At 33.3% G+C, this 22,561-nt stretch overlaps 3 protein-coding genes across 3 annotated transcripts; 2 read left to right on the top strand and 1 right to left on the bottom strand.

Annotated features, from left to right (window-relative positions):
• The first annotated feature begins 7,513 nt into the window (after window positions 1-7,513).
• LOC149484077 (uncharacterized) lies at window positions 7,514-8,208 on the top strand. The gene has a single exon (XM_089702054.1). The coding sequence runs from the start codon at window positions 7,588-7,590 to the stop codon at window positions 8,146-8,148; it is 561 nt and encodes a 186-aa protein (XP_089558180.1). The 5' UTR covers window positions 7,514-7,587; the 3' UTR covers window positions 8,149-8,208.
• Window positions 8,209-10,914: 2,706 nt separating this feature from the next.
• Window positions 10,915-11,956, top strand: LOC149484076 (uncharacterized). Its single transcript, XM_089701546.1, has one exon. The coding sequence runs from the start codon at window positions 11,006-11,008 to the stop codon at window positions 11,864-11,866; it is 861 nt and encodes a 286-aa protein (XP_089557672.1). The 5' UTR covers window positions 10,915-11,005; the 3' UTR covers window positions 11,867-11,956.
• Window positions 11,957-14,124: 2,168 nt separating this feature from the next.
• Window positions 14,125-15,111, bottom strand: LOC149484075 (uncharacterized). The gene has a single exon (XM_089701547.1). The coding sequence runs from the start codon at window positions 15,022-15,024 to the stop codon at window positions 14,224-14,226; it is 801 nt and encodes a 266-aa protein (XP_089557673.1). The 5' UTR covers window positions 15,025-15,111; the 3' UTR covers window positions 14,125-14,223.
• Window positions 15,112-22,561: the final 7,450 nt, after the last annotated feature.

Raw genomic sequence — 22,561 nt, 5'->3', positions numbered from 1 at the left:
ATTTGAATACATATTTTGATGGAAAAGTTTTCTTCGAAGATGTTAAAGTGGTAAAATATCCCAAAAATAGTGACATATTTTAATGCCAAAATTTTCATACACTAGGTATTCCTGTATTGAATTTTGGGTACTTGAAGAGTTATAATGTTTTCGATTTGAATCATTTAAATCAGTAAAAAAAGAGATTTTATTTTGTATTTCAGTTTTCACGACGTAAATTTGTTCAATTATATTAACTAAAATAAACTTAACTACTTTAGTCTAAACCTTCTATAATAATCTTACTTTAAATAAAAGCACATCAGTGGGTACAATGAGTCTTTATATGAATTATGAATGTGTATACGAGTAGAAACAATAACAGTATAAAAATCTAAAACTAATACCAGTTTATGGGAATCTTTATAAGTCGCTTTATTTTACACATTCTTTAGATATTTGAAGAGATCATAAAATACAATTGACAATTGAAATCATGTTCAATTATGTGAAATTGATGCTCTTGAGGTCATTTAACTTATTATAATAAGTTTACTTTGATTTTCAAATGATTATTCAACAACAATGATTGCTCTGTTCGTAGGTAACTAATGTATATAAACGTAAAGTGCCAGATTCATCTTCTAATGTGCTAATAACTTCCGTCATTCACTCATCCAATTTTTATGATTAATTTCGAAAACATACATTAGTTTGAATGTAAATTTATAAACAAGAAAATAGCATGTACACTCTGTGTCAGATGCTTTTAAATTCTAGATATTTAATTATTCACAATTAAATACACCTACTTAGTTTAAAGTTATAAATAACATGTACCTATATAAAGTGGTCCGCCCCGGCTTCGCCCGTGGTACCTACATGTTTAAACTATCCTATCTCTCAAGTTGGATCGAACTGCACATAGTGTGTGAATTTTATTATAATCTGTTAAGTGGTTTAGGAGTCCATTGAGGTCTAACATTGTGACACGAGATTTATATATATTAAAATATAGGACGTAGTAGATAAACATAGAAGGTATGCAATAAAGCAGATAGCATATAGATAAAAACTTAAAAACATAGACCTTAAATGGTAGCATATTGTTATCTAATACATTGAGTAGCTGTTGCTTTATGTACCACCCTAATTGGTTATAATTGTCTTGGCCTACTTTCTCTCTATATGACAATTCCTTTTATATACTATGGATAGAATATATATAAGATATGTAGGTGAAGTTACATATTGTTTAGAATACATAATATTCGTAACACATTATTGATTACTTAATCCTCCTTCTAAGGTTATCTATAATTAGAGCGATGTCAAACAATAGCGAAAACAATAGCAAAAACATGATAGGTATCATATAGGAAACATATAAGTATTAAAATATTATAGTTATGTGTAAAACATCTCATATAATATGTAACTCATACTGTTAATTCCTCCTTTTTATTAGCCTTCGCCTATTATTAGTTCTTATTTTTCATTAAAAAAAAGCATTTCAAAATACCTAATGTCAAATTCATATCTACATTATATATTGATGCATATCAATAGTTTTCTTCCAATTCCTGTCTCGTTCATCGTATTTATTTAAAATGTCCGTTATTTAAATTGTTTATAACATTTTGGTAAACGAAATACGATTGCACTTTGATAAAAGAAAAAAATATTTTTATTGTAATAAAACAACCATATTATCCAATCATTTTATTCAACCCATTAAGTTTTGGTTAATTTTAAACAAATTTTATTGATATCTATTTTAAACATACAGTTTTTTTATTTAGTTTAATCGATATGTTTACAACGACACAATTTAGGTATTTGCTAAGAAAAGAGTTCAACGCGTGCGCCTAATTAGAATATCTATTCGTCATAAACTAGCATAGACGTAGCACTGACTCATTGCTAACGTTTGTAAACAAATAATGTAGTACAATTAATAAGATGAAGATAAAATTTTATTATATTATATAATAGATGCATGATATTCTTTCGCTTCTTCTCTTCACTGTACATGATTAATTTAATAAACATATTTAGTATTAAATAAATCTACTCCATTTACTTCATAATGCTAATAAATAATATAAATTGAATTCAATCACTTATTTATATCATAATACATATTTATATGACAGCAATGTGGTAGTGTACCAACTCATCATAGATTTTGAAATAATTCCTACAGCATTAATAAAACATTTTGTATCACAATAGCAAACACGATTAAGTCTCATGCGTTCCACTTAAGTTAAAAAATAGGGTCATAACCAGGATTTATTTGGCATTACACGCTAGAAGACTTGCACAAGACGGGCTTTCCAGTGCAACAGAAACCGGACCTGCGCGGGCGCAATACACGCTGACGCTGCTGCTTGCGCAACAGTTCGCTGAACCATTCCATCCATGACTCTTAACACCAAGTCTTGTACAATACTTATGGTTATAAGTTGGGTCTTGTTCAATAATAAACATGAATAATGTGTGACGTCACAAGGTCGCGCGTGATGCGCATTTTGGATGCCATTGCAAAATTGTGGTACAGTCATATGTAGGTGTTCATATGCAGGACAATAATAACAATATTCTGATATTTTAAAATATGAAAAATTATTAAATACGACCAATGATTTTATTTCGTTTATTTTAATTTAATTTTATTTTATTTCCTACTTCAATTGACAATTCCCTAAAATTGACAAATTAACATTTAACTATAAATTAATAACATTTAACTATACCATTTTTGATTTTTCCTTACATATTTGTATTTTTCTGACTGTATGCTTTAAATGGAAAAAAAATTAGTATATAAACCGTCAAAACATCATCGTGTAGATAGATGAATATGAAATAACATTTAAACTTTTCACCCATCTTTCTCTTTGATAAATTATTATGTACCTATTTGAAACCTTGCACACTCTACATTTGTCGAAAATTTTAGGTAGTGCAAAAATAAATCATTATGTTCCTTTTACCTTTCACCCTTAAACAAACCCATACTATGTTTCAATAATGCTTTATAACTTTACGACAAAATAAATACACTAGTAATAAAGGAAATAGTCGTAGTTCGCTCTTCCATATATGAAGTTACGCAACGCATAATTATGTATTATTAGGTATCATTTCATTCCATGCTTTCTGCTCGAAATGATGACTAGCTCAGTTACTGCGTCGATAGTTGGTACACTTAATTAGGTTATTAGTTTATGTACCATGTGGTATGTATTCACTATTCAGAATGTATGCTTACGGCGGCTGGAACTTGTAAACAAATAGGTTCGAGTGACCATAAGACGCACCATGGTATACAAAATGCTGGCTCTTAGATACAATATTTTTTAGATAAATATGTATATAACAATACTTTTTTCGTAAAATAAAGCTGCGTCAGTATAGGTAATTGTGTGTAAACTAACAAAAAATACATCATCTATTCTGATGTTTGTGCTTATTGACATCTTTACTGTATAATACAAGTATACAAATAAGGTTTTGCTTATTTAGTATGTGATATATTCATTTGTTTTGGTTCGTCGAGGATTGAGAGCGTTGACGCCGTAGTTATGTAACGGCTGACCGCATCCAGCGGTCATGTTAGTTTACGTTTTTGACGGCTCCATTGTAAAGCAGTGTTCAACTCTTCTATACTTTTCCTTTTTTCAGTGAACCGTTACTTAATTAAAAACAAGATGAGCGCTGAGTTGATTTTGGATAGCGGTATTATGTAACAATGATGTAGCTCTTTAGTGAAGGAATTTTTTGAATAAGTTATAAGGTTTTTTTGTGAAATCAGTTTCAGGAATTTATTTAAGAAGTATAATTGATAACGAATATTTTCCTTTTGCCTAATCAATTAATTCGTTATTTGTAGTAATAATTTAGTAGAAAAATACTATTGCAAATTAAGCCTCGGGTTTTCCGAACTGCGCCTATTGCAACTTGCTGCGGAGGTCAGCCGAGTATTTTTTGTGGAACAAGAAAGACGCGGAGTAGCTCATACATATTGATTGAAATATTATTAAGAAAATTATAAATTTATGCTTATTTCGAAAGGACACGAAATCAATCTAAACGATTATACCACCAAGAAATATGATTTAACGATAGTGCATAATTAGAAATACAAGATACTAAAAGATTTTTTTTTTCAAATTCGTTTACCTTTTATAAAATATGACCTTTGCTTAACTGGTCTTATCAGACCCATAATCTAAAAATTACGTCCTTTTTATAAATTTTTCTTCATAAAACTAAACACACGAACAAATATATTTAATTTGTGATACGATCTAAGTGCCATTAAACAAAAACATCCAGTCGATATCAAAAAAAAAAGAAAACCAATGCGACTCTCGGATGTCTCTGTGCCGATTAATTCGATGTCCTACTTTTGGTCGATTGTGCGAGCCGCACGTAACGCTGGGCTTCCCTAAGGTTCCCGTCAAGGATTCTGGTCTGGCCTGGATTGTAATGACGGGTTTAACCGGACCGGTCATTTAATCACGAAGTTTTTAGTATACCAATGATGGAACATAATTTGAAGTTTTCCTGTGTAAATGTATAAATGTAGTCAATTAATCATAGAGCATAAATATAGATTGTTTATCATTGATTTTATATAGAAGTTTGATTGTATAACCAGTCTGGATAATTTCTTTCATATCGTAGAGTACACATCGCTTTAATATAAAGATAGTTTACATAAGGATAACAATGTATATGATGTCTATTTAATTTATTATGGCGAAACAATGCGAGCTAAGTCGTGGGCGAAAGCTAGAAGAGCATAAACAAAACAATGGCCGTAATTGACTATTGACGGAATGCAATGAAAATAATTATTAAAATTCACGTTTGATTTATGGATGAAAATCGACTGAGGAAGAGACGCCCAAGCATAAGGGAAATATAGATAAATAAGGTGTTACTGTTATCGTCCAAATCAATATAAATTATGCATAATTTGTGACTAGCTGCCACTTCTAACTTTGCCCGAGTTGGGAATTTTATAATTCAGCTTCTGCACTATCCAATACTTTTGATAATGACTAGAAATTTAACATATCATACTATAAGTTTTTTGTAAAACTCCTACACAATTTAAATCACAAATACATATGTTACATAATGTACTATGTAGGTTTAATGTAGAGACACAGTTGAAGTCCTAACGTGTACAATTTACATGTAACAATGTTACATGGTATTGAAACTTGTAATTTATTATATCATTTATAGCAAGTCAAACTAACTAAAACGCAGAAAATTATTTATAAAATATATAGAGGTATGAGAGGGAGAGAATTTAACATAAAATAATTAGCGCTACAGTTTTTTATTACTTATTATCCATGAAATCCTATTTGGATTGTAAAGTGTAATCAATGTAAATATCTTAAAATTATGTAATCTTATAATATCAGTAGTTTTGACTAATATGTATACTGAATATCAAGCATACATAATATATGAGTATCAAATGTGTCCAAGAATGTATTGTATGAAAAAATCGTACAGTTTTCTCATCTCAGTTATTATATTGCCTATCACTTTGCAAATAATAACAAGTCAATAACTGCGTTAAAAACAACCGACTTCAAACTTGCACTTGCAACATTTACAAATACAGACAAAAATGCTCATAAAATAAAAACTACTGGGCCTATCCGAATAAAATTTTTATGGGACCAATTCGACACCATCCCGCATCGAACAAAAAAAGAATCACGTAAATCGGTTCAGAAACCACGGAGTAATCGGTGTACATACATAAAAAAAAAAAAAAAAAAAAAAAACATACCGGCCGAATTGATAACCTCCTCCTTTTTTTTGAAGTCGGTTAAAAATGCAATCGAATAGTTGGGTCTTTGGTATTTTATAATTAAGTTTTAGAATAGTGACATCTAGAGTAAATGAAAAGAAACTTTTTTGCATACTGGAACTATTATTTTATACAAAACGAATAATGATTTTAACAAGCGTCGAAGTACGTTAACAGTTCAATAGGTGGCACTGTTCTTAAAATAATAATTTAATAATGATAGTGTTAAATCAATTTAAAATTGATTTTTCGAAAGGTCGGATTAACCCCCGGGGATTACATTGACATTGGTGACGATATTATTAAAACTTGATCGGAATACGGAAACGAAACATGTAACTACAATGAACATGACAAGTACATTGTACATGTTAAGTTCTTTCAGGGTCATTATGGGAGGATGCAGCAGAACTGGATTTATCCTTTATTACTCTTCCGAAATGGTTGGACCGATTAAAATGAATTTTTTTGAGTGTCTCCAGGTGGATTCAATAACGGTTTAGTTTAGGTATTAGCTATTATAAAAAGCTGCGAGCAAAAGCTAGTTTGGACTTATTTATATGTACATACACGGAAACACGTACATATCTGAATAAGGAAGAATTTAGGCTTTAAGGATAACTTTTCCTCAGCGTGGTATTTTAGTTAAGTATACTTTATTAACTGTGGTCTCCATGTATCAATAACATAATATTTTGTATAATTTTAATTTATAAACTAGCGGTCCGCTCCGGCTTTGCCTGTGATACAAATATAGCCTACAGCTCTCAGGCATCACGCACGCTTCCTACCACCACAGACTAATAATAATATACTACGTATACAACTACCACGGAATAATTTTATAAAACGGTTGAGTACTTTTTGAGAATAGCGCATTCTTACAAACTCGTTATATTATTAGTATGGAAGCATAGATTAATTCACCAGAGAATTCACCTAATTTTATTCTCAGCTGAATATTTAATGGCGGATATTCGGAACCACTGCCCTTAAAAAACTAGATTCTTAGCAATAAATAAATGTCAAGTGTTCTTATAATTATACAACAAGCTATAATTTACTCTTTATTTATATTACTTGCTGCGTGAAAATAGTCAAGCGTGACTTTATTGCTTTACGCAATAATCCCGTACATACAAATATTTAAACGTTAATTGCCATTAAGTTTCATTAATTGCGATACTTTTATTATTAAATTTGAGAAACATTAACTTATGTTTGCGCATATTTGGCTTACGTTTCACAATATTTTGTACACTTATTAGCAACTGCAAGATTAACAAGTGATAACGTGCTATTGAAATATTAAAATCTGTAAGGATATTAAGAAAAATTCCCAGACATTACATACAATGCCATTCATAAGCTGTGTTACATACTCTAATCAACTCTAACTGAACACACAATAGGTACTTTTTATTGATATATTTTCTACTGTCTACATACTTACTAATGTTATGAATATTCAATAAAGCTAAGTAAATAATATTTTCACACACTTTATTTACCATTGTTTGTGTTGTTGTTTATAAAGCTGTATAAATTGTTCCGAATCAATATAAATTTTTAATTTAGCTTGCAGAATACTAAAAATACAACATCTATCAAGGACGTCAGCATTAGCTTCCGATGTGCCTAAATAGTTGTAATTAATGCTTTTGGCATATTACTATAAATATTAGGAGACATCTCAATCGAAATTAGTCCAGTGACTGTTCTCACAGTTGTTCAATACTTATACACAGACCTCGTTCACAATGAGATCGTTGGTGGTGTTAAGTGCTTTATTTGCTGCGTGCGTAGCCGCACCGCACTACAGTGTTCTTCTTAAGTCATCTCCATCTCTAGTCTCCGGGCCAGTTTACACCGAAGTTCAGCCTGCCGTTTCTGTTGTTTCTCCGGTATACAGCGTGCCAGCTGCTGTGTCCCACCAATCCCGCGTAGATGTTAAATCAACACCCGCAGTTGTGAAATCTTACGTTTCATCGCCTGTCGTAGTCAAGTCAGTCCCTACTGTGGTATCCGCTCCAGTGAGCGTTGTCCCAGCGACGACTAATTACGTCGGTGGAAGTGCTGTATCTCAACAGTCACGTGTTGATGTAAAATCCTACCCAGCTGTTGTTTCCCAACAAGTGACGCAAGCTGTGGTAGCACCAACAGTGGTGGAGTCTGTGCCGAGTGTCGCCCACACCGCTTACCTGACGCCCGTCGCCCAACACGTGGTGGTGAAGTCTTCTCCAACTGTTTACACTGAACAGGTGGGCACTCCAGTGATTACCGCTCATTCAGTGTACCCATCTGTTTACACCACTTGGTAATTTAATGATCTATGAACACACGACCGGTTTTTTATGATGGAAATAAAGTTTTAAACGCAATACATATTTTATTATTTATTCGTTACACCGTTTACAGTACATATAACAATAATCATAAACGTTTTTATAAATTTCTAGTACCTATTGTACACTGTAAATGTTTAAATATAAAAAAATCTAATAAATAAAACGTATTTTGTATGTTTGTTTTTCAAAGGCTTTTCTAATTTATTTCAATAACAGTTTTGACAAGTTTTCAATTTAAGGTCTTATCCAGTACCCCTTACGAGGAAATCAAAATTTAAGCAAATTTTCTTATTCTGGATTCACTATTTTCAAAGTTTTTCTTATTTTGTAAACTATTAAAGTTTATATTTTATTCTTAGTATACTTACAAATACATTTAATTATATTGTGAATATATTCAAAAGGTGTAATATGAATAAAATTTAAACAAAATTAATTATTAAATTAGTTACATATTCTTCCTGTTAACGAGGAAATAAACAAATCATATCATAATGTATATATAGAGGAAATATTGATTTGTAATAATAAGTTGCAACTGTTGTCCAAACGTCTCGAATACATGACACCCCTTTTTTTAGTAGGATAAGAGGGGTTAGGCGGTCAGCGAAAATTCAGCTATTCTCGCTTTGGTGAGGGGTGAGGGGATCCGCGTTTAGTATAGAATCAACGTGCTCGAAACTAAAAATCGTAAGTGCCATTCACATTTTTATCAAAAACTAGCGGTCCGCCCCGGCTTCGCCCGTGGTACATATTTACGTTTTCTCTACATAAAAACCATCCTCGTACTTCAAGGAATATAATAAAAAAAGAATTATCGAAATCGGTTCAGCCGTTCTCGAGTTATGCGCTTACCAACACATTTTGCGATTCATTTTTATATATATATCAAAAATTGAATGAAAATATTTAGTATTTTCTAAATCTAAAAAAGACACGAAATCGAGAAGGTAAATACCTATGTATTTGTGATTTTATACGAATTATTACTCATGCATTTATATGATATTTTAGAGGTAACTTCAGGATTTTTGTATCGAGCAAAATTTTATCACCAATCGGGTTTTAGAAACAGTCATCCCATCACACATTTGTTCTGATTACAGATATGTATTAACATATTAGAAATTTCAGTGCGATAAAACTTCAATATTTTCAATTATAGCACATAGATAACAGTCCATTTTGCCGTTTTCACCTACTAAGGGCCCTTAAGAAACACGAGATTTAGCACTTTTTAAAATATGGTATATGGTTCATGATTTTACAAAGTATAAAAGTGTCGAGAGACAAGGCCGTTTACTTTCATATGACAATTGACTTTGTCCTTTCACTATCTATTATGATGCTTTTAAGTTTTTTAACTTAGGTTCAACTTGTGGAGCTTATTATTTTAATAATACATAATTATGTAATAATTTTCTTTACATTTATTTTTAATTAAAGATCAGAAACAATTTGTTGTTTAAAAAAAAAAAGCTCTGCATAAACGGAGCTTTTATTTTATAGAACATTTAGGTTCAACTTTTTACATTACTTTTTACATCTTAAAATTATTAATTATTTTAATTACCTATTCCTTCCTCAGACGTATTTTTTAATCTATTTGATAGTTCCTATATTCAGAAGTGATAACTTTTTTACTTTTTTTTGTTCTCTACATCTTAAATTAACCAATAATATTGAAACTGAATGTATGAAGTAAAATAAAAAAAAGTCTGTTTTTTTTTTAAATTGTTTAATCGATATTGTGGTCTAAGATCCGAATATAGGTCGACTTTCACCGGCGTGATAATAGAATGAGACCAATTTTATAATAAATGTAGTCTATTAAAAAATCTATTAAAGATGGGTTTACTGGAAAAATCCTGGACTGAATCCTGAATTTATTGTATATATAAATGTTTAATTAAAATATGTAATTAAATAGAATAATATTTGAACATGCAGATACTTAGCCGATTGTGTGATGTTTTAAATATTCATTCGTATGTAGCATATAAGTTATAGTAGAGCCATTTTAATAGGCAACATTTGACAGTTCCACAAAATTCAACAACGTAACCTAGTAACGACGTCATTGAATAACATGATATTTCGTTTTGTTAGAACTGCACATTTGCTTAACATTTTTCAATTACGATTACATATTTATAATAATAATGACCGATACAAGTAATTTTAGGATTTGATTTTACTGATAAACCATTCTAAACATAATAAACAAGTTATGATTTAAAGAACTGACGTCGCTACAATTTTGTGTCAATAAACCTTTTTTCTTTTTAAATACCAGAGACGTTACTCTAAAAATCGAAATCTGACATCTAGAATCGAATGCATTGATTACTTGGGAATAAAAATCGAAAAAATGATCATAAATTATTGACATGTGTTTCAAGTTCGATTGACAAATGTTTCAAGTCCGTATCGATTAATTCACTTTAATCGATGTTTTTAAGCAGGTTACCACCCTATGAAGATAAAATTGATAGACGTCAAATGTTGCCTATTAAATTGGCTCGACAATAATTTAAAAAGTAATTAACTGATTTAAGATTTTCACACACGTAGACATAAATAATATAACTACGCACTACACATGACGACTACGAAATTCTTTCGTTATGACCGCCATACGTAACGAGGTCATACATTTTATTCACATTTGACATTGTTCTAACACTACCGCCCAATTACTCGCTGAAAACCTTTTAATTACGTGGTGATTGTATAAAAACCACTGCTAGCGAGTCCAAGGTATCAGTCGACCGTGCTCGGTTTGAAGTGATCTACTTAGTTCGTCAGACAAACACAGACCACGTTCGCAATGCAATCGCTGGTGGTGTTCTTCGCCCTTGCCGCAGTGGCATGTGCCTCCTACGTCCCGTTGGCGCAGCCCCCGCACCACCCCGCCGTGGTGTTGGACCCTCATGGAAGGCCTCTGGATACCGCCGAAGTGATCAACGCTCGTGCCATCCACCTGCAAGCTAAAGCCCTGGAGCCACATGCGGCCATCGCTGTCGCCCCCGTCGCTCACTCCGTCGTGGCCCCAGTCGTTCACTCCGTCGTGGCCCCCGTCGCCCACTCGTATGTGGCCCCTGCTGTGGTTGCCGCCCCCGCCTCCGCCGTCTCCCACCAATCCCGTGTTGATGTGCGCACCAGCCCCGCCGTCGTCTCCGTGCACGCTGCTCCCCTTGTGGCTACTCACGGTGCCCTCGCCGCTCCTCTGTTGGGACACTCCGCCCTCGGTCTCGCCGGTCACGGACACTACCTGCACAAGCGCTCCCTTGGACACATCGCCTACAGCGCGCCCATCGCCGTCCACGCTCCCTCCGCCGTGTCCCACCAGTCCCGTGTGGACGTAGTGTCCAGCCCCGCCATTGTGTCGCACGCCGTGGCCGCTCCCGTGGTCGCCCACGCCGTCGCCGCCCCAGTCGCCATCGCTCCCGCCGCCGTCTCCCACCAGTCCCGCGTTGACGTGCGCACCAGCCCCGCTGTGTACGCCGCCGCCCCCGTCGCCCACACCGCCGTGTACGCCGCTGCCGCTCCCCTAGCTCACTCCACCGTCTACGCCGCTGCCGCTCCCTTGGCGCACTCTGCCGTCTACGCTGCTGCCGCTCCTCTGGCGCACTCCGCTGTGTACGCCGCCCCCGCCCACGCTGCCGGCCATTGGGCTCATGCCTGGTAAAAGCGAAAACTGACGAACTCCTAATCTAATGTGTTATAATACTCAAACAATATTTATAAAATTATATAAAAATAAAAATAAATCAAAACATGTATGACTTTTATTTTATTACAATATAAACTTTGAATGTACCTAAGTTGGTGTTATTTTAGGAATTTAAAATGAATTAACTTACTGATCAACGTCGCCACAACGTCGCAACGGATTTTGTTCAATGGTAGTATGATAAAGCTTGATATAAAAGTAGCTATTAGTTTAGGGTGGTAATGGTTTACATAAATGAGGTCAGTTCTTTTTTTAAGTTAATGTAAAAAAAGGCAAAAAAATCAACAACATCAAGTAAGTCAGTAATCGTTTGCATTTATTCATTCGCTTTATTCATTTTTAATATACATATCTTAAAAATTTACAATTTTATATTAATCAGTTTGTAATCTGTCATGAGAGATTGTATTATGTACTGACGTTACCTTCTTAATTTTTAAGGCCAAAAAATAATTGTAATTGTCGTGTATTTATCTTAAAAATCTAAAGAGAGACAGTAGAGAGTAGAGAGATAGAGAGAAAGTAGAGACAAAGTCTAAATATATATTATCTTTAGACGGTGAACTAGCAGGTCGTCCTGACTCCACCCGGCCAGCATCAAAACGATTTAAAATATAGCCTAACCTATTTTGCTTCTTAATAATGTAGTTTTCTATTAGTAAAAATCAGGCCAATACTTTTGGAGCCTACTGAATATATAAAAAAAAAGTAGACAACGCTGGACAACACTAAAATTTCGCTAAGATGCTTTCATCTTAGATGTCAAGTGATTTAGGAGGAAAGGTGCGTACGACGATAACTTTTGAACTATCGGTAATTTTTCACATAAAGGAGTATTATTTTCTTTTTATATATAATTTTAAGATCTACAATTTTGGTCAAAATTAATGATAAAAAGTTTATGATATAACTTTCCGTTTCACTGTAACATGCGAAGGTCGGGTTCTATTCTTTAATGTTTCTGCCATTTGTCTAGAGGTTCTTGTTGTAAAAATTATTTGCAAAGTTTATTTGTTAAAACTTTCAATGAAAATTTTTTAAATCATATTATATTCAATCTACATTTGATTAATAAGGGTTATTACACACTACATGAATACCTCGATGATGTAAAATCAAAGGAATATTTAAGTTACAAATGAAGACTGCCCTGGCAGTTGTTAAATTTAATTCTGCAAATGAACTTAACAAAGTTAAGTAACGACCTTTTGAATCGAAAGCAGTTTAAAAAGTTACTCTACATATTATCACTTGTAAAAGTTTACATGAATTAAAAATTTTGATCATTCGTTTAAGACAATTATAAGTTAATGATGCAGTTAAAAATTAACGACGTGAAACGTATAAATGATTATACTATGTTAACGTAAAAGCCAAAAAATTTACGGTTACCACGGTAAATTTTAAGTTTTCTCGAAAATCTTAGGATTTGTAGTGGTAGCCTTTACATTAACTTCACTAACATTAACTAATATCAAAAAACTTTAAACTGATATCAAAAGTACTTTTTCCTAGACCCTGAAAAATGAAAGGGTTCTATTCCTGAGCATACTCAAGCGTAAGAGAAAAAAAAAGACTCGATTAGTAAAGTATTTCGGTCGCTATCGTGTTAACAAGAAAAAGGATCCGCACATACAGACACACGGACGTCCAAGACAGAACTTTTTTAAACTGTTTTTTAACTAGTTTAAATAACAAAAATGACATCAAAAATATCATGAACGTTAAAAATAGTGTTTTTTCTTAATATGTGTGTGTATGTATTATCTTACAAGTGCAATGTATGATACATAAAGACATTTTAAGTTTGAAAAATCAGATGTTTTGCGCGAAGTGACAGTAGTACCCACCTCAACGCTTCGCTTATGAGGCGTGCAATATCGAAAATTTTACATTAAACACTCCCATCCCATTAAATAAGCCTGACCTCAGAAAAACTCATTCTTTATTCAAAATTTTAATGATTTTAGTATATCATTTATTAGGTTTTAGACAAAGCGGGCGAAGACACAGGCATAAAGCTGTTATAATAAATATATGTTATGATTCTTCGTTAAAGTGGATAAGCGCAAATTCTGTTGCTAAAAAAATATATTTCATTGTTGCAATTTCATTCATTCTATGCAGGCCTAAATGTTTTTTTTTGGTTTACGGTGAATATCATATGATACATGAATTAACATTATTATTTATCTATAATAAAACCACACAAATATATTTAAATTATTATTTTTTTACTTTTATTTATAAATTTATAAATATCGTTTGAGTATTATTATACACATTAGCTTAGGAGTTCGTCAGTTTCGCTTTTACCAGGCATGAGCCCAATGGCCAGCAGCGTGGGCGGGGGCGGCGTATACAGCGGAGTGCGCCAGAGGAGCGGCAGCGGCGTAGACGGCGGAGTGCGCTAGGGGAGCGGCAGCGGCGTACACGGCGGAGTGGGCGACGGGGGCGGCGGCGTACACAGCGGGGCTGGAGCGCACGTCAACGCGGGACTGGTGGGAGACGGCGGCGGGAGCGATGGCAACTGGGGCGGCGACGGCGTGGGCAACCACGGGAGCGGCCACGGCGTGCGACACGATGGCGGGGCTGGACACTACGTCCACACGGGACTGGTGGGACACGGCGGAGGGAGCGTGGACGGCGATGGGCGCGCTGTAGGCGATGTGTCCGAGGGAGCGCTTGTGCAGGTAGTGTCCGTGACCGGCGAGACCGAGGGCGGAGTGTCCCAACAGAGGAGCGGCGAGGGCACCGTGAGCAGCCACAAGGGGAGCAGCGTGCACGGAGACGACGGCGGGGCTGGTGCGCACATCAACACGGGATTGGTGGGAGACGGCGGAGGCGGGGGCGGCGACCACAGCAGGGGCCACGTACGAGTGGGCGACGGGGGCCACGTACGAGTGAGCGACGGGGGCGACAGCAATGGCCGCATGTGGCTCCAGGGCTTTAGCTTGCAGGTGGATGGCACGAGCGTTGATCACTGCGGCGGTATCCAGAGGCCGTCCATGAGGGTCCAACACCACGGCGGGGTGGTGCGGGGGCTGCGCCAACGGGACGTAGGAGGCACATGCCACTGCGGCAAGAGCGAAGAACACCACCAGCGATTGCATTGCGAACGTGGTCTGTGTTTGTCTGACGAACTAAGTAGATCACTTCAAACCGTGCACGGCCGACTGATAAATTCGACTCGCCCTCAGCCATATTTATACGGGCCGGATATAATTAAAAAGTAAGGCGATTTCAGTGGGTAATTGGACGGTAATGTTAGAACAATGTCAGGTGTCAATAAAATGTGTGACCTCGTTGCATGTGGCGGTCATAACGAAAGAATTTCGTGGTCGTAGTATGTAGTGCGCAACAGTTGTAGACCTCAAGCATGTGAAGATAGCATCACTTAGGTAACTAGCGTTAACAAAATATTTTGTTAAATTTTAGAGTATTTTTTATTGTTTTGATTAAGCAATGTTCATAAATATATTTTCCCTTTAATAAAACTCGAAATTCTACTATACTCTATTTCATAATTCGTACTGATTTTGTAATTTAGTTCCAGTCCAGACCCATAATTCGTTTATCGGCGGAGAATGTGAATAGAAAGGCAGCCTTGTTCAGTTCGACAGTAGCGGTCTAGGTACACAAAGAAAAGCTTCGGCCGCGCGGACACTCAAGCTTATTGGTATCCGTGACATAAAGAATAATAACACTATTTAGTTCCGGGTACGTAAGGCGATTGTTATCTAGCCTACGGAGTTAAATTCCTGCGATTCTAAAAACTCATAGTTACACACTTGTACTTAGAACGGAGTTATTAATTATTATCATGAAGTTATATTAAATAAAGCAAAACCAATAATAAAGCAATAGTGGCTTTGCAGGCCTGACATATTTAAAATGTAGAGCTTTATAATAATTTACGACTAAAAGTATGCTAGGTAATAGGTTAGTCATTTGTTGCAATTATTAATTGAAAAAAGCTCTGATTAAAAAAAAAAAAACAGATACCCTCTCTCTGTCACATCCCATCATCTTGCTATAATGAATTATTTATTTTTCGATTTTACACTAGGCTCGTATTTTACAAAATAATATTATAATTACAATGATTTCTTATCGCACTTGTTGATTAATGGTTAAAAAATAAAAATAAACCACTATAATTAAGAGTATGACATCTATAACACCTCATACTCCTAATCCTATTTTAATAGTTTTAATCTACATGTATGCAAACGAAATATATTTTCAATCGTAAAATCAAACACAAAGAATTAAAATAAAAAATACATTGTTATTTATTTACACACATTTTAAAGATTAATCATTCTAATAATCATATGATTTTCTATTATTCCAAATTATTTTTTGTACACTGAAGGCTCATAATGTCCTTAAAAAACGGACACAACCCGGACTTAATTTGTTATTTGATTGTGGGCGGTTCAGGATTCGACTGTATGACGTCGGCACATGCTTCCGAGAACCTGTTTATCAAGCGTATGTTGAGCTAGACAATATGGTAATGTTGTTTACATTCATTCATACAATGTTCGGTTACATATTAACTGGTATCGCGTACTTTGTAAGTCAATTTCTTTGGCATATGAAGGTTAACGACTAGACATGCAGTCTAAAAGTAAAAAATGAAGGCTCGAATTGTATAGCAACTGCCAAAATATGCTAAAAATTATAAAATAAAAATTTGTAGGAAATTAAATATATGATTTTAATTACCTATTATAATATAGGAAGGAAGTAGACTACTTATACAACAGGTATAATAATAAGAAACTTATACATTAACATCGTAGTGTGAACTTTAGTTCCGTAATATTTACATTTATAGCTCGAGGTTATTTGCAATATCGAACTAGTCAATCAATTTCATGTTTTTTACGTGATTGCCACAGAAAGGCAAAAAAGCAGACATTAAATTATTACATGTTATATGACCCGAAGCATTGTTTAAATTTCATACTTTACTCAGAATGGACTTAAAGACTTAAAGTAAAACATTGAATTCAATTAATATAATGTTGAAAATAAAAATAAAAAAACTCTAGACGGAAGAACTTTACGCTTATGAACTAATTTTGGCTTAATTTCAGAAGATCATATAAAAGTAGAAATAACACATTTTTTTATTTAGACTACTAAATATAAAGAGTAGGTACCATTACTTTCATGTTAATCCTCTACAAATGACAACCTTCGATAAGATCATGGCCTAATTGATGGATGCAGGCTTAAATCATTATGGTTTATCGAACATTACAACCATAAAAAATATTACCATATTTATTAAAACTAATAACTTTTTATGAGATAAATTGTTTATTGGTCGATATCGTTTATAGGCTTTTAATGCAGGATTGCACATTTATATCGTAAAACTTAAGATATCCAAATAAAGGTAAACTAATAAATTTTTATTCGAGACCAATTATTTATTAGATGTATTGATATCACATAAATGTTTAGCACCATACCTCATGTTATAGCCGTGAACTTGTTAAACTTTAGCAAGAGTTAAATGTGATTTCATAATAATTAATAGGTAATCTACGTCGGTGTTTTCTCATCATCAACGTCTTCATTATTTTATTAATCCAACACTATATAGGACGTTCGTGTCCCAGCACATATAATAGGTATAATACTGAAAGATAAAATAAAATATGGATAGAATTTGAAATAGACAATAAAGCAGAAAAAAAATCGTCTCAAACATTCTTAGCAAAGTCTTAAAGTCTTTTAGTCTCAAAGTTTCAAACAGAAACAATTGAGTATTTGAATTAAAAAAAAATATTGATTTTTTTTATGTATTTTGAAACTTTATTATTAATAATATTGATATTTAATACAAATAACTTCAAAAAAATTTTTTTCCGTTAATTATAAGCAATTAAAAATTGATGAAATTTGAATTAGAATCACGTGACTACAAACGCGCCATGACTGGTCACCACAGTTGTGACGTCATAATGTTATAGCTATGCAGTACCGTTTACGGCTATTACACGTGACTAGACAATAATATTGAAAGTTTATTGCTAAAATACGATTTGTTAGTTGGTTCCGAATTAGTTAGTTAGTTACGAAAAAAATAAGAATCATCAAGAATAGATGTTGATATATTTATGATCACCGATTTTTGTCAGGAGTTGCCTTTGTAGTATTCGTACATAATGGTACAAAACGATAACTTTTGAGGTTCGCCATTTTTAATATAAATTTAAGTAATATAATTAACAATTAATATATTTAATATGTAATTTAATAATGACAACAAAATTAAATAGATCAAAACACTGTATTAACACGCTTTTATTAGCTTCACCTGTATGTTTGTATGTAACAGAATCCTTTCGAAGTTTCGACTCGATTTTGACCCACTTAAAACCGACGGATTTTGTTCAAATTTTGAACACTTATCAAGGTCCGATGACAATACAATAATATCATAAATTTATCCTGATAAGGATCGCCAGGATCAGCTTAAAACATATGTTTGTATGTAACCAATTCTCCTTTCGATTCGATTTAGACCCACTATAAACCGACGGATTTAATTTAAATTTTGTATACTTATAAAAACCCGGTAACAATACAATAATTTCATAAATTTACCTTATTATCCTGTTAAGTATTTCAAACTATATTTATTGTTCTATCAACTGCAATGAGTGAAAATTAACATTATGACGTCACACGCGCTTGGGTGACGCTTCGGGAGTTGCCGACGTGTCTTCGGTACTGGATTCAAAGACTAATTTTTATTTTGAAATAACTTTTGAATTATTGCAAAAAAATAAAAATAAAAACAGTTTTGCTATAAAACTAATATATAATCTTTCCATTTATCACAAAAAAATTTTTAATTCAAATACTCAATTGTGTAATTTTTTATGTTGTTCTTAATAACATATATAATTTCTTCAATCAAGGAAGTGGCTTGAATAATAAAATGTAACAAAAGCACAGTTTTGGCTAAACCAGGTCAATTTATTCTTAACAGAGGTCTATTTAATTCCTTTGTATGCTGTATATGGCTTCGCGTGGTAAAAGTACAAGCCTTGCTCCGATTACTAAAATGAATAAAAGATTGACTTCCAAATATAGATTGAGAAATGAGAACAACGAGGATTTGCGATGTTCAGATACGTATTGTGTTTTTGACAACAGTTTTAAAGACTTTAATTTCCTATTTCTGCATTGTTCTGTAATGGAGATTGTCAGATGAGTTCAACGCTCGCTATGTAAATTGCTTTTCATCAATTTTTAACCTTTGTTTGATGCGGAGATAAAGTATCAAAGGCTTTCTGGGAGACATTTCCTTTCGGTAAAGTTGGGACGGTTTTGTCTAAGAAAGATTGTGTATACATTACCTTAAGGTAAATTGATGAACTCAGATCAGTACGTTGACCTGTATCTAAATCTACCTATTGTAACAAAGCTTTAGAATATAATCTGTAATACATGAAAGGACTAATCTGCATAGAATAATTATCTAGTTATGTTTTATATATTTGCTACCAAAAAGTATGTACAATGTATTTATTATATATGTATTTATTTATATACTTTAATTTCTGTATAAAACTTCTCATTTAATTTTTTACTACTTGAACGTTTATTTTGTAAAGTGTGTTATTTTTAGCATTTAGCAACAGATCTTGAGCCACTGCAATAAAACTTTTTTTGTTTCAATAGTTAATTAACAAAACGACGTGACCCTCCCATAAAGACATGTTCTAGGAAGAGTTACAGTCTGTTTATAAATCTTTAAATTGTACATAGGTCTCCCGGTAAATGTACATAGCTGAATGCTGATACAACTACAATGCTAACAAAACTATAATTCTAAAACTTAGCATTGATGATGTAGCTACGTACATAAGACTAGTTCGGACCCACGCTCTGAAGACTAAAAGTGAAAATTAGCATCACTACATAGCTAGTACATATAAAACAAAGTCGCTTTCTGTGTATGTATGCTGAAATATTTAAAACTACGTAACGGATTTTGATCCAGTTTTTTTAAAGATAGAGTGATTATAGGGGAAGGTTTTAGTATATAATTTATTAGGCTTTAGACAAAGCGGGCGATGCTTATGACGGATGGTTACAAATGCGTTGGCTGCTTCATATTGGAAACAATAATTAAGTGTGGGAGAGGTATTTTGTCAATAATTAGTATTCCTAGGTGCCAAGTCAAACATGCTCATGGTTCGTAGAAATTGCAAGTTTGATGCAAGTATTGTCTAAATTACTCGATAAACACTACAGTAGTTTATCTAAAGATTGTTTTTGTAGTCGCGAATAACAGTTTTACGATAAGTACACTAAAGTGGGATAAAATATATCAACAATTGTGTCGAATTCCGCCTCCTAAACATTCAATGCAAAATCGAAAAGAGCCTTATAGCAGTTGTATAAAGCTTAATAACAGGTTTTATTCTAAACTCTAAAGCATGTTTCCTGATATTTCGTCACAGCTATAAGCAACTACGATACGGTTGCAATTATCAAGAACTAGGTGTGCCCCGCTGTTTTTCCCGCATTGCTCCGCTCTTTATCCGCTCACAATTGGTCTTAGCGTGATGATTTAAAGCCTATAGTCTTCCTCGATAAATTGGCTATCTTAAACCGAAAGAATTTTTCAAATCGGACTAGCAGTTCCTGAGATTAGCGCGTTCAAACAAACAAACAAACTCCTCAGCTTTATAATATTAGTATGAATTTTTTTTCACTTATCTACATATTTTTGCTAAGTTTAAAAGATCTGTAACAAGATCTCTGAAATGGAAAGAATACCTCTTTCATTGTCTCTGCGTTTAAAAATAACCTATTTAAAACAAATATTGCTATAAATAAAGCGCTATCTACTGCCTTTCCTAAAAATAACCTCTATGTTTAAGGTCAGTTTTACGAATGCGATATTTAAATTGTAACACCGTACATGTAAAATATCCGCTCTTTAGTTATTTACGTGTTATTTTATTGTTAGTGTGTCACATTAATATTTATTTATTCAAATGTATTATAAAAATACATTTAAAAGGGCAGTTTCCATTTACGGTAGTGTTATATTTCAAGAAAAAAAGCAGCAGTGACAGAGACTTATGATTCATAATAATTACATGTAACCTACGTGTAAGTAATTTGTAGTGTGAGGTGAATGTTACGTCATATTATGCTAATCAATTAATTGCATATGCATTATTACAACGTAATACGGTACATAGAATAGCCTGCAATTTGAAGAAAAAACATACGAGAAACAAAAAGATATGACTTTAGAATCAATAGAGAAAAATAAACAGTAGATATTAATGTACCTAAGGCTAATACTGATGGCGTAAATTAAAAAATATTTGCTATCTTTACTTGAATAAAAGTACAATACCTACGTTTTTAATTTTATTTCATTATATTCCAGTCATAGTTTCATCAAATCCAGAAGTGTTTTTAAGGGAAAAATATTTTCCCACTGTAAAAACTTGTATGTTGAGTTTTCCTAATTATTAAAAGAGATCAACTCGAATGTTGTGTAAAGTTTTACCTTCTATAAAGGTTTTAAGGTTATTGACCGAGGGTGCTACATCTTCATCGTGACTTGGCCTAGTTTCAGATCTGACCTATGTCAAAATTAGATTCATAGCAACCACTTTATATGCAGCTTTTAGCAAGCTTAATGATTAAAATTAGAACGTAAGATAGAAATAACAAATTCCTAGAATATAGTGAGATTCACTTTACTCGTATTTTTTGCAAGTAAACAAAGATACATAAACATTATGTTATAATTATTACAACATTATATTATAATACCTTACACGTTCCAGTTTTCGTAAAAGTTCCCAATGTTGGAAGCGTATTGATATTATATGAAGAGATATCCACTTAATAAGTTCCACGTTAATTTATTTGTCGATTATTATTACGGTCGAATGGATCGAAGGTTCGTTGTATAGAAGTTAGAATGTTACGTGGCCTTGCTATAATTATTACAATACGTGACATTGGCACAAGTGAGTGCTGTGTTATAAAAGCATGGCGTATAATGCGAGCTTAAACACTGGAAATACGTTCAACTAATTTGAAACATGATACACTGATTAGTAGTGCACTAGTAAATTTATTTATTGAATAAATTAGTTGTGGAAAAAAATAGCTATTATTTAACTTACTTATTTTGAAAAAAAAATTGGATATTTTTTTTACTTTACAATTAAAATAAAAACCAATATTCTTCATTTTATCTCCGACGTTACCAATTGCTATTTTTGGACACTGTACGATTTATGAGTAAAAAAATGTGTGTACCTAATGTTTAATAGAGTATTCATCAAATTCTAAGAATTACCTACGTTTGTGAAAGTTATGAAATAACATGAATAACTTTAATTTGTAAATGATTTAAGCATGAATTGTGTGATTAGCGTTCAGCATTTGAAAGGAATTACTTTGAACTTGGTTTCAATAAAACCTATTTGATTGATGCAATTATCTCCCCTAGTTTTATGTACTTATTACATAACATATTTTGTGTTTTTATTCATGACTAGCTTTCCGCCCGTGGCTTCACCCGCGTTATTAAAGAAAAACCCGCGTAGTTCCCGTTCCCGTGGGATTTCCGGGATAAAA

Source organism: Colias philodice, chromosome 12, assembly GCF_061535455.1.
Source record: "Colias philodice isolate Cphi_HAF_F1 chromosome 12, ilColPhil1 Martin Lab GWU primary, whole genome shotgun sequence".
NCBI lineage: Eukaryota > Metazoa > Arthropoda > Insecta > Lepidoptera > Pieridae > Colias > Colias philodice.
This window is presented reverse-complemented; position numbering and strand designations above follow the sequence as displayed.